This window comes from Schistocerca piceifrons, chromosome 8 (genome assembly GCF_021461385.2).
Source record: "Schistocerca piceifrons isolate TAMUIC-IGC-003096 chromosome 8, iqSchPice1.1, whole genome shotgun sequence".
NCBI classification, from domain to species: domain Eukaryota; kingdom Metazoa; phylum Arthropoda; class Insecta; order Orthoptera; family Acrididae; genus Schistocerca; species Schistocerca piceifrons.
This window is the reverse complement of record NC_060145.1, coordinates 114,951,320-114,964,398: the sequence shown is the minus strand read 5'-3', so window position 1 is coordinate 114,964,398 and position 13,079 is coordinate 114,951,320. Positions and strand designations below refer to the sequence as shown.

At 43.8% G+C, this 13,079-nt stretch overlaps 1 protein-coding gene across 1 annotated transcript in view; it reads right to left on the bottom strand.

Moving 5' to 3' along the window:
• Window positions 1-13,079, bottom strand: part of LOC124712111 (roundabout homolog 2-like) — a 108,754-nt gene that overhangs the window by 71,642 nt on the left and 24,033 nt on the right. Inside the window, exon 3 of the mRNA XM_047242408.1 lies at window positions 9,988-10,189. Coding sequence (XP_047098364.1) covers window positions 9,988-10,189 — 202 coding nt within the window. The remainder of the gene's footprint in view (window positions 1-9,987; window positions 10,190-13,079) is intronic.

The following is a 13,079-nucleotide window of genomic DNA, read 5'->3' as shown; positions in this document are numbered from 1 at the left end:
ACTGTAACCTACTTCCTTTGTTTTCGGATTGCATTTCCTTAGGATTCTTCCAATTAATCACAGTCTGGCATATGCTTTACCGACGATCAACTTTATCTAATCATTCCATTTTAAATCACTCCTAATGCCTACTCACAGATAGTTTATGGAATTAACTGCTTCCCGTTCCTGACCTGCTATACCGTAGCTAAATGATGAATGATCTTTCTTTCTATGTATTCGCAGCACATTACACTTGTCCACATTGAGATTCAATTGCCATTCCCTGCACTATGCGTCAATTCGTTGCAGATCCTCCTGCATTTCACTACAGTATTCCATTTTACAACCTCTCGATATACTACAGCATCATACGCAAAAAGCCTCAGTGAACTTCCGACGTTACCCACAAGGCCATTTATGTATATTGTGAATAGCAACGGTCCTACGACACTCGCCTGCGGCACACTTGAAATCACTCTTACTTCGGAAGACTTCTCTCCATTGAGAATGACATGCTGCGTTCTGTTATCTAAAAACTCTTCAATCCAATCACACAATTGGTTTGATAGTCCATATACTCTTACTTTGTTCATTAAACGACTGTGGGGAACTGTATGGAACGTCCTGAGGAAGTCAAGAAACACGGCATCAACATAGGAACCCGTGTCTATGGCCCTCTAAGTCTCGTGGACGAATAGCGCGAGCTGGGTTTCACACGATCGTCTTTTTCGAAGCCCATGCTGATTCCTGCAGAGTAGATTTCTAGTCTCCAGAAAAGTCATTGTACTCGAACATAATATGTGTTCCAAAATTCTATGTGTGTGTAAAATCTTATGGGACTTAACTGCTAAGGTAATTAGTCCCTAAGCTTACACACTACTTAACCTAAATTATCCTAAGGACAAATACACACACAAATGCCCGAGGGAGGACTCGAACCTCCGCCGGGACCAGCCGCACAGTCCATGACTGCAGCGCCCAAGGCCGCTCGGCTAATCCCATGTGCCTCCCAAAATTCTACATGTTGCTAAGTTGTGCCATTTCGTGACAGAAATGGTCTGGTCGTCAAATGTAACGTCACAGACAAAACTCTGGAAACGATGATCACAGACATTCGGCTGACTGCCTGTCGGAAGTATAGCGAGCTGACACGGCATGCTTGCGATCACTGTTTCCAGAATTTATGTGTAACGTTACATATGACAACCACACGATTTACATACTGGCACAACCCGCCAACCTGATCATATTCTAAGGACATACATACATTGGGCGTTCTCCTAAGAGTCACAAGCGCAATCTCTCTGGTGCTTCCTCAGATATGTGCAGTTTGGTTTTTGTAGTGTTTACCTGGAGTCAGCCCAAACAAACACAGTTTATGGTGTCTTCCATACGACGCCCAGAGTCGAAGGACAGTGTCGGTTTGTTTCCCAAATTAAAAAAAAAAATGTCCTCAAAGCGGAATTTTACGTGCTCATTAGATAGGGTGGTCCAAAATTAGTCTAGTGTGATATTTGTTTTATCGACTTGAATTAACGGCGACAGTAAAACACGAAGAATAACCAGTACTTCAGCAGCGACTTAGTGGCACTTCTCCATGGTGGCAGCCGTCAGTACGGGCCAGGGTATTTATACTGAAGAGCCAAAGAAACTGGTACACCTGCCTAATATCGTGTAGGACCCCCGCGAGCACTCAGAAGTGCCGCAGCAAGACGTGATATCGACTCGACTAATGTCTGAAGTAGTGCTGGAGGGAACTGACACCATGAACCCTTCAGGGCTGTCCAAAAATTCGTGAGAGTACGAGGGGGTGGAGATTTCTTCTGAACAACACGTTGTTGCAAGGCATACCTGATATGCTGAATAACGTTCTTGTCTGGGGATTCTGGTGGCCAGTGGAAGTATTTGATCTCGGAAGAGTGTTCCTGGAGCCACACTGTAGCAATACTGAACCTGTGGAGTGTCTCATTTTCCTGCTGGAATTGCCGAAGTCCATCGGAATGCACAAAGGACATGAGTGGACGTTGGTGATCAGACAGAATGATTACGTATGTGCCACCTGTCACAGTCGTATCTAGACGTAATCGGGGGTACCATATCACTCAAACATCACATGTCTCACACCATTACAGAGCCTCCACCAGCTTCAACAGTCCCCTGCTAACTTGCAGGGTCCATGGATTCATGGAGTTGTATTCATACCCGTGCACGTCCAACCACTCGATAAAATTTGAAACTAGACTCGTTCGACCAGGCAAAATGTTTCCAGTCATCAACAGTAAAATGACTGTGTTGACGAGCCCAGGGGAGGCGTAAAGCTTTGTGTCGTGCAGTCATCAAGGGTACACGAGCCCATATCGATGGTGTATCGTTGAATGGTTCGCACGCTAACACTTGGTGATGTCCCAGCATTGAAATATGCAGCAATTTGTGGAAGATTTGCACCTCTGTCACGTTGAACGATTCTCTTCAGTCGTTCTTTGCAGGATCCGGCCGCCGACTTCCTAAATAATCTGCGATGCTGGATGTATCAGATATTAAGCTAATAAGAGCAGATTTTGCTAGCGTAGAGTGCCGAAATGGCATTTTCCCTCACTCGTCTCCGCCCACCGCAAAGACCATTCGATTTTTGTTCATCATTTTCAGCAACTGTTTTTGAAGAATGCCGATGTGTAGAAATAGCACACTAATTGCTTAAAAATTGATTTTTAACGCAACTGGTGTGCTATTTATTCACATCAGAAATCTTGTTATTCCGTTCGCACCCCCCCCCTCCCCCCTCACCATTCTTGCAATCTCACTTCTTCTTTTGTGCCACCTACACTTGCTTCTTGCATCACATTCAAAGAGAACGACTGGACGTGATGAAAGCTCAAAAAATAGTTACGACTCCTTCCCACAGTGGAAGTAAAATTATATTCTACTACAATTTCACAAGAACAATATCAAATACTGACCGAAAATCGCAAAAAAATATGAAATTAAAATATCGGCTCTCGAATTGCCATTTCGATATCGATACATAGAGGAAATATATGCCGCTGAAATATATCGATACTTTTTAGTGAAGATGCCGGAATATCGATATTTTGTGAACTAACCTACACTGCTGATAACGTGTCTCTTCTCCTTTCCGCAGTGACTGTCACGGCGACAGTTTGAAAAAGACCCGATAACACTCCCGACTCCGGACGCGCCCAATAAGCCTATTCGCCTTACTACAGGAGCGCCCTTTATCTAGTTGCAAGTCTCTTCAGTTTATTTACTCACGAATATATAATGAATTGTCGGTTACTTGTTCAGTGACTTCAAGGTTTGCCGGCCGGAGTGGCCGAATGGTTCTAGGCGCTTCAGTCCGGAACCGCGCTGCTGCTACGTTCGCAGGTTCGAATCATGCCTCGGGCATGGATGTGTGTGATGTCCTTAGGTTAGTTAGGTTTAAGTAGTTCTACGTTCTAGGGGACTGATGACCTTAGAAGTTAAGTCCCATAGTGCTCAGAGCCATTTGAACCATTTTGAACCACTTCAAGGTTTTCTATGCTTATTTACATTATATCCCTCTCGCAGCACTAGTCTTTAATTTTCTGCTAATATCCATGAACGTCAGGCCCGCTTGTTTTCAGCGATTGGCATTTTTTCATCCCTGTGGTAATGCATTTTATGTTGAATGTCCACTTGGGGTAGCCGTTACTGTGCAACGGGAAAAACCACTACCCGACGCTTTCGATATTCAGCTTTTTGGTCATAGTCGTAAGGCGGATCCGGTGGAACAAGCTTTGTTTTGGACTAAGCGAAAGCGACACGGTTTTCTTCACCTGATAAATAATGAGCCAGGCCAGTGTCAGCAGCTTGTGTGTGTACATAACTTTCAAAGACAGAACTACGATGGTATTATTACAGGATATGTTTGTGACAAGTGAAAGGAACGTAACACTCTTATCAACAAAATATGAATAACAGAAAATAACCAGTAGGGGCCGAAGTTTACAAAATAACCCTTTGTATGAAGGGAAATGTGTGTTTCATTGAATAACTACAAAGAAATATGGTTTAATATGAGAGTTGCATTAAGCTAGCACTAATAATATTCTGTAGAAAAACAAGGCCCTTCGTTTTTGGTACTCTGTATTCGATGCTGAACTCGACTACACATAGTTAAGATATTATTATTAGACAATAAAATTGTAATAACATAATGTCTCTTAATAACTATAAAATTGTTACTAAGGAAGGTCTCTTTGCGTCAAAATTTAGCCGGCCGCTGTAGCCGAGCAGTTCTAGGCGCTTGAGTCCGGAACCGCGCTCCTTCTACGGTCGCAGGTTCGAATCCTGCCCCGGGCATATATGTGTGTAATGTCCTTAGGTTAGTTAGGTTTAAGTAGTTCTAAGTCTAGGGAACTGACGACCTCAGATGTTAAGTCCCATAGTGCCTAGAGCCATTTCCATTTACATCAAAATGAAGTATTTTGGTTTGTAGGAATTCGGGTTCTATCTGGGATAATCAGTTCAGTTGCGAGTGATGTCATGAGGCTGTTGTTACTGTAGCGAAGGCCCCTCAACACCGAGAGTCGTAGACGTTTGTACGCTTTCATGGAAAAACTGTGGGCTCGTGTTCCTAAGGTGAAGCAGAGATCGTTAACAAGCGCAGTTAGTACATATTGCAGTTCTGATTATGCACGACATCACAGATAAAGAACGATGCTGTGATGCCCCAGTAATGCGCATGTGTGGCTAAACAGGAGGCCCATTATTCGGTGGCAAGCAGCGTCGTGACCTGCTAAGATTAATTTCGGTGGATCATTTTTAAGCCGTATTAACATGACGTTACTCAAAAGGAACGACACTGATTGGCAATCGATGAGTGGTGACCGACTGGATGGCAACGTAATCGTGCAGTGCTCTACTCTGAGGCAGAGGAAACTGCAGTAAACGGCTGCGAGCAGGTATGACATACGGTACTGCTTGTTATCATGTAAGATCATCTTTCTACTGCAGTAGACACTCCCAGTGCAGACTCAGAAAATTCAGGGAGGTTGCAGTATTATTATTATTATTATTATTATCATAGACGAACTAGCTACATGTCCTGGCTTTACAGTGGTAGCACCAAGTACCTATCGCTGAAGGACTTGTTTGGGATAGCAGTAATTTTGTGTACAGGCCACTGCGTAGAATAACGATTAAAATTCACAGAGCACCGCTAGATAACTGAACATCATAGCCAATGTAAACGATTTATGCAACAAACCACTGAAAAAGTTACTTGCTCCACGTTTAATAGGCGTTTGGAGTGGCATCTCGTCATAATGATGGGAGCTATTAGCTACTGCGCCGCCTGGTCCTTTTGTCACTACAACTGCAAGGTCGCTGGCGTTGGCAGAAACGAATAAGCAGATAGTCGACAGGAAGTGTTGTGTACAAATTCGATATGTGACGATACTGAACGACGAACTCATCGGATACCTTTTATTGTGCTACTTACATGCAGTTACGATTGCTACAAACTGGTTAACGTCAAGCGTGAAAGTACATGGTTTTTCCTTTCAGTTCTTGCTCTAATGGAATAGACAGGCTGCTGGCTTGTTGACGCACAGATCCAGTACTTAAATATATATCTCTAAATTCGACAGTATATTTACAACGTGCAGACGATAGCTTTATAGGCCGGTTTGTCGATACTTTTTCTGTCGATATACCGATACGTCGGTGGTTTTATTCGCTATATCGACGATTCTTAATTACATTTCTTAATATCGATATATCGGACTGGACTCCCGATATTTTTAGAAACATCAACAGCCCTAACCAGCACATGTTATTTCTCCCAGTTCTTCGGTGTCCGATACATGGGTCGTTCTGTCTCCAAACTCGTGCAACCACGGGGGACTGTCTTGTGCCAGCGTGTGAAGTATGTACCAATAAAGTATACACACTTAACAACTGACAAGCGTATTTCTATTCTGTTCGGCTCTTAAAAGGCAACCTCCTTGCTTAAGAAGCTAAGGAAGGTACAGACACACCACGCAATAGTCGATTCAACAGTGACCAATATGTGACGGAAGATTAGGAGGGAGACTCACATAGCAATTGAAGCACATATCAACATGAAATTAATTTTGTCCATAGTGGATGCTGTCGAACTCCGTGACTGTTCCTTCATAGGGTGTAGAAAAATTTGCGCCACCAGTCACAATAAAAGGTTATTTATTTTTCACACGACTGGTTTCGGACTTGCGCCCATCCTCAGGTGTTTATACATTCATGTACATGTTTATATTGCTAGTGATCACTGTATAAATACAAAAATATTATTTGCTGGTGACTAAACAGATACAAGTGTTACAGTTGTAAGTGACAAACACCTGGGGATGGGCGCCAGCCCGAAACCGGTCGTGTGAGAAATTGATAACCTTTTATTGTGACTGGTAGCGGAAATTTTTCTACAACATATCAACATATCGTGCACTAAAATAGATGACGCTGTTGCGAAGAAAGACATTTACAATGACAAAAAAGAATACAAGTTTGTACCATCCGGAGACTTTACCTACATGATTAAACATCTTGATAGAAAATGCGTAGGACAGAGAGTAAAGAGCCTCACAGGCGACGACGTGAAGGCACTGAAAATGAAATGAAATGTCGTGTGACGAGGGCCTCCCGTCGGGTAGACCGTTCGCCTGGTGCAAGTCTTTCGATTTGACGCCACTTCGGCGACTTGCGCGTCGATGGGGATGAAATGATGATGATTAGGATAACACAACACCCAGTCCCTGAGCGAAGAAAATCTCCGACCCAGCCGGGAATCGAACCCGGAACTATGCTGCCATAACAACAACGACAGCAACCAGCCCTTGGTACTGTGGACACGGCTGCCGGCAAGGATTGATAGTCATTATATCCCGTTTGATATTCAATCAAGGTCGATTCAAACATAACTATCATCCGGTCAACATCATTTACCATCTCCTCTGTACGACTGCGATGAATACGAATACCTAAATCAGTTGGCTGCAAAAACCGACAGGATTTGACAAAAGAGTTACAAAGACACACCACCTGTCTGAAATACCTATTAACAACCTGAGCACACGTGTCGATATTATCAAAGACATTTCAATATAAACGAGACTACCTGCTATTTTAGTCGAAACAAAAGTATAATTATAAGGAGCAACGTGAAATATAAAGTAATTATTTTAATAGAATGAAATTTTCACTCCACAGTGGAGTGTGCGCTGATATGAAACTTCCTGGCAGACTAAAACTGTGTGCCGGTCCGAGACTCGAACTCGGGACCTTTGCCTTTCACGGGCAAGTGCTCTACCGAATGAGCTACCCAAGCACGACTCACGCCCCGTCCTCACAGCTTTAATTATTATAATGTTGGAATCCTATTGTAATCATACTTGCTACATTTTCGTAGTAACTGTGAAGTTATTGTAGTTACATCTTTTCCTTTTATGTATTACCATACCGTTTTCCCTTCAGATCTGTAATATCTTTAGGTGGCTGAAAGGCTAAAAAACCAATATCACAATTAAAAATAACTTGACACCGTCAGTGATTCGGTTAGAGGAAAACCGTTGCTAACAGAGTCAAGTAACGTGGGCATCAACGTTTTGATGACAAGTCTCTATCATTGTGTGGAGGAGACTAACAGCAGATGGGAGCGTCACAGTGGAGCAAACAGGCGCCAGTTTAATGCTAGATAACGGCAACATGTAAGCAGGCATACCATGCAGAATCATGTCTTCGTTATGAGCTACTGAATCCATCCACAGCACGTAGCACTTGGCACAGATTAGTAGCTGTGTTGAATCACTACAACTTGAACCATGAAGTATGGAGGAAGGTCAAAAAAATAGTTCAAATGACTCTGAGCACTATGGGACTTAAATTTTGAGGTCATCAGTCCCTAGAACTTACAACTGCTTAAAGATAACTAACCTAAGGACATCACACACATCCATGCCCGAGGCAGGATTCGAACCTGCTACGGTAGCGGTCGCGCGATTCCAGACTGTAGTGCCTAGAACCGCTCGGCCACCCCGGCGGGCGAGGAAGGTCACCTGGAATGTTGTTGGATCGCGCTAGACATTAGTATATACCGATGGTAAATTTCGAGCGCGCTAAAAACCACAGGACGCGATGTCTCTAACATGGCAACACGGCATCTTTCAGACAGGCCGTGGATGAATTTCTCGCCTGGTGGTTTTTTACGTGGCATGAAACTGGGTCCCAAATACGACTACCGTTGTCTCTGACCAGCACAGGGCGTAGAAACCTACTGTTCGATCAGGTGCATCCTTTTGTTTCCTCGCAGCTCTTTACAGGTTAAATTGCACCTTTCGCACGATTCTTGATGTCCAGCGCAGAAATAATGAGCAGTTGCTGCACCGCTGCGCTCCCATCCGTATCTATATTCCCTGCTGGTGAATCAGACTTACACGAGGAGTCCGTCAATTCTTCTCTCTGGTAGTGGCGAATTTCCTCAAACTGAGATACTCAGCCGGCCGATGTGGCCGAGCGGTTCTAGGTGCTACAGTCCAGAATCGCGCTGCTGCTACAGTCGCAGGCTGGAATCCTGCCTCGGGCATGGATGTGTGTGATTTCCTTAGGTTAGTTAGGTTTAAGTAGTTCTAAGTCTAGGAGACGTGCCCGCATCTCGTGGTCGTGCGGTAGCGTTCTCGCTTCCCACGCCCGGGTTCCCGGGTTCGATTCCCGGCGGGGTCAGGGATTTTCTCTGCCTCGTGATGGCTGGGTGTTGTGTGCTGTTCTTAGGTTAGTTAGGTTTAAGTAGTTCTAAGTTCTAGGGAACTGATGACCATAGATGTTAAGTCCCATAGTGCTCAGAGCCATTTGAACCATCTAGGAGACGGATGACCTCAGATGGTAACCCATAGTGCTCAGAGCCATTTTTTTTCAGATACTCGCACCACTAACTTACTACGCTGGCTCGCGGCTGTGCGATTTCTGTCAAGGAATGGCTAAACCACTGCACCCGAACCGTGTTAGAACAACTTTAGGAAGTTTCAGCGAAGATGAGGATAGTGGTGCGGTGTACGACGTCACCTCTAAGACGTCATCGAGAGATAAATGCACGCCTTGGACTTAACTCCGACATGAGCTGGTGCTCCTACTGAGCTGGTGCATCGTGAGGTTCCAAATGACCTTCGAAGGGTGGTGGAGTCCGTGTTCCGACTTCTGAACGCCGTCATATGAACGAAAAGTGGGTGATGCACGCTGCTGGACAAATGAGCTCCTCGTCCCCCCCCCCCAACCCCAACCCCCTTGAAGGCTCAAAGGATGTTTACCGGCCACCGTCTGATCGTCTGCCTTGCGGTGTCATGCGGATGCGGCATGGAGGTGCATGTGGTCAGCATACCGTACTCCAGGCCGTTTGGCAGCCTTTCGAGACCATGGAGCCGCTGCATATCTTCTAGTAACCCCTCAATTAAACTCACTAGGCTGAGTGGACTTCGCGCCAATCCTCCCACCAGGAAAAAAAAAACCTTTGGTAGCAGCAGGAATCGAATGAGGGTCCTTCGTATGGCAGCCACCTACGCTGACGGCTCCCCTTCGTAGGCGAACTACACGCCTCTTGATAGGTGTGTCTAGTTCGATTGTCCTTCACTGTATGATGGGCCGTGCTTCAATGACAAACGTGCTGTAGCGTAATTTCCCGCTTTTTAGGGTCCATAAATTACGGGCACCAGTCCTTGCGGGTGAAGTAATTATCACATTTCTTTGGCCATGTGTTATTACTGCCACTCCAATATCATTTACTCTAAGAATCTGGAGTTTGGCTGTTTGACTGCCGAATACGTGATAGAATTCTTTGATACAAAGCAGTTATCAGATAAAGGAGGAAGGGAGTTTACACAATAGATGTAGACAGCCACAGAAGCTACGCGAGTCAATAATTTACTAGTAGATTACGATCATTTTTTTCAAGAGAGAGAGAGAGAGAGAGAGAGAGAGAGACTTGCGCTGAGAACTTACCCTTGATGACAAGCGTTCCGTTGCCCAGCACTACTATCCGCCCTCCGGGAGCCAGAGGATCGTCATTCTTCTGCCACTGCACGGATGTCTTGGCGGCACCAGCCGTGACGCAATGAAACACTGCTGTGCCCTTTGGTGCGACCTCCATATCTCGAGGGCCGATGTCAATAATAGGAGGAAGCTCGTCGCCAGGGGCCAAAACCTAAAGAGCATTCATTCCAATGTAAATAAAAATTTCAAAATATCTGATAAAGTTGTAACACATTATCTCCATTAATGAAACATTTGTCTGCTTCACATACAGACATACAGTTAAATAACGGGATGTAACTTTTAATTTATATACGTCTTAGGCCTTTCATCGACTTGTCCTCCAGAAATATGTAATCTGTTCCGGTTTTATTATCAGTGATTTTCATTGATGAATTTTCCTTCAATCAGTCAGGAACGCAAACACATCAGGTCAGTAATACACAGAGGTTGGAATAAAACATGGGAACACGCCAAGAAATACATGCCTGAGTATAAATGTAGATGCAGGCCAGGTTTCGCTGTTGTATCTGACCATGTACGGCACATGTATAACGTGCTCAATACATTGTGAGTGTGAGTCGTGAAAAAAGCAGTGTTCTGTGTAATCGTGAGTACGCATTATGTCGAAGCTAAATGACGCAAGCACGGGTAAACTGTTCTGGTGCTTCGAGAGGCATCGTATCGGAGATTTATACTCTCTATATGGTAAATGGAAAAACACGGTCCGCTAAGCGAAAACGTGAAAAGAGGTGTGTATTGTATGACTGTGAAGGACGGTCACTGAAAACGATTGTGACAAAAAATAAGAGGTCGACAGATGCACAAATCACTGCAGAACTGAATCTCTCAATTACGTACATGTGAGCACCAAAAGAACACGAAAGGAGGTTTATAACCAGGGAATTGCAGGGTGAGCTGGAATTCCAAAATCACTCATCAGTGATACAAATGCTAGTAACAGGAAACCGTAGTTTCGGAGCCATAAAACCTGGAGTATGGAGCAATAGAAGGATATCATTTCGTCGGACTATTCTTTCGCACTGTTTCAAACACCTGGTCGAATTTACGTCCCATGAGTGAAACGTGGTGGGGTTTCGATGATGAATCGTGGTATTCCAATGGGCGGCATAGTTACACTGGAAGGTGGCAATAGTTCCATGGATTATGTGGCCAGTTTAGCTGATAAGGTCAATTATATGGCACAATGATTTGTTCTCAACTGCGATGCTGTGTTGGAAGACGACAGGCCCCTGATCACACAGCTCGCATCGTCCAGATATGGTTTTCGTGAACATTGGATGAAATGCGTGACCACCACAGTCACCATGTCTCAATATTATTGAGCCTTTGTAGTTTACTTTAGAGGGAAGGGTACGTGATCCATAGGATGGAAAAATATTCCATTGAAAATCATAGAGGAACTGTATCTACCCATCCCGAGACGACTAGAAGATACTTTGAATGACAACGGTTTTCCTACACCGTTTTAGGCATGAAAGCTCTACCATGTGGTGAACAAGATGTACGAGACAGGTGAAATATCCTCAGGCTTCAAGAAGGATGTAATAATTCCAGTCCCAATGAAAGCAGGTGTTGACAGATGTGAAAATTACCGAACTATCAGTTTAATAAGTTACAGCTGCAAAATACTAACAAGAATTCTTTACAGACGAATGGAAAAACTGGTAGAAGCCGACCTCGGGGAAGATCAGTTTGGATTCCGTAGAAATCTTGGAACACGTGAGGCAATACTGACCTCACGACTCATCTTAGAAGAAAGATTAAGAAAAGGCAAACCTACGTTTCTAGCATTTGTAGATTTAGAGAAAGCTTTTGACAATGTTGACTGGAATACTGTCTTTCAAATTCTGAAGGTGGCAGGGGTAAAATGCAGGGAGCAAAAGTCTATTTAAAATTTGTACAGAAACCAGATGACAGTTGTAAGAGTCGAGGGGCTTCAAAGGGAAGCAGTGGTTGGGAAGGGAGTGAGACAGAGTTGTAGCCTCTCCCCGATGTTATTCAATCTGTATATTGAGCAAGCAGTAAAGGAAACAAAAGAAAAATTCGGAGTAGGTATTAAAATCCAGGGAGAAGAAATAAAAATGTTGATGTTCGCCGATAACATTGTAATTCTATCAGAGACAGCAAAGGACTTGGAAGAGCAGTTTAACGGAATGGACAGTGTCTTGAAAGGAGGATATAAGATGAACATCAACAAAAGCAAAACGAGGATAATGGAATGTAGTCGAATTAAGTCGCGTGATGCTGAGGGAATTAGATTAGGAAATGAGACACTTAAAGTAGTAAAGGAGTTTTGCGATTTGGGGGAGCAAAATAACTGATGAAGAAGAGAAATTTGTAAACATCGGGTATAGATTTAAGTGTGAGGAAGTCGTTTCTGAAAGAATTTGTATGGAGTGTAGCCATGTATGGAAGTGAAACATGGACGATAAATAGTTTGGACAAGAAGAGAATAGAAGCTTTCGAAATGTGGTGCTATAGAAGAATGCTGAAGATTAGATGGGTAGATCACATAACTAATGAGGAGGTAAGGAACAGAATTTGGGAGAAGAGGAGTTTGTGGCACAACTTGACAAGAAGAAGGGACCGGTTGGTAAGACACGTTCTGAGGCATCAAGGGATCACAAATTTAGTATTGGAGGGCAGCGTCGAGGGCAAAAATTGTAGAGGGAGATCAAGAGATGAATACACTAAGCAGATTCAGAAGGATGTAGGTTGCAGTAAGTTCTGGGAGATGAAGAAGCTTGCACAAGATAGAGTAGCATGGAGAGCTGCATCAAACCAGTCTCAGGACTGAAGGCCACAACAACAACAACAACAACGCATCGTGTTTATGGTGTTTCAGTTGAAGTTTACATACGCAATAACGTGGCGCATTGTAACCTGTTTTCTGACTGCTGACCATGTGTTACATCAGTTGTTCGTCTGATTCTATTTGTTCTACTGAATTGAGCATAATGTGTTTTCTCAAAATTTCGAGAGAATATTTTCAAAGAAACACTTAACAATTCCTTTTAAAAGATCATTGTGAATTGGTA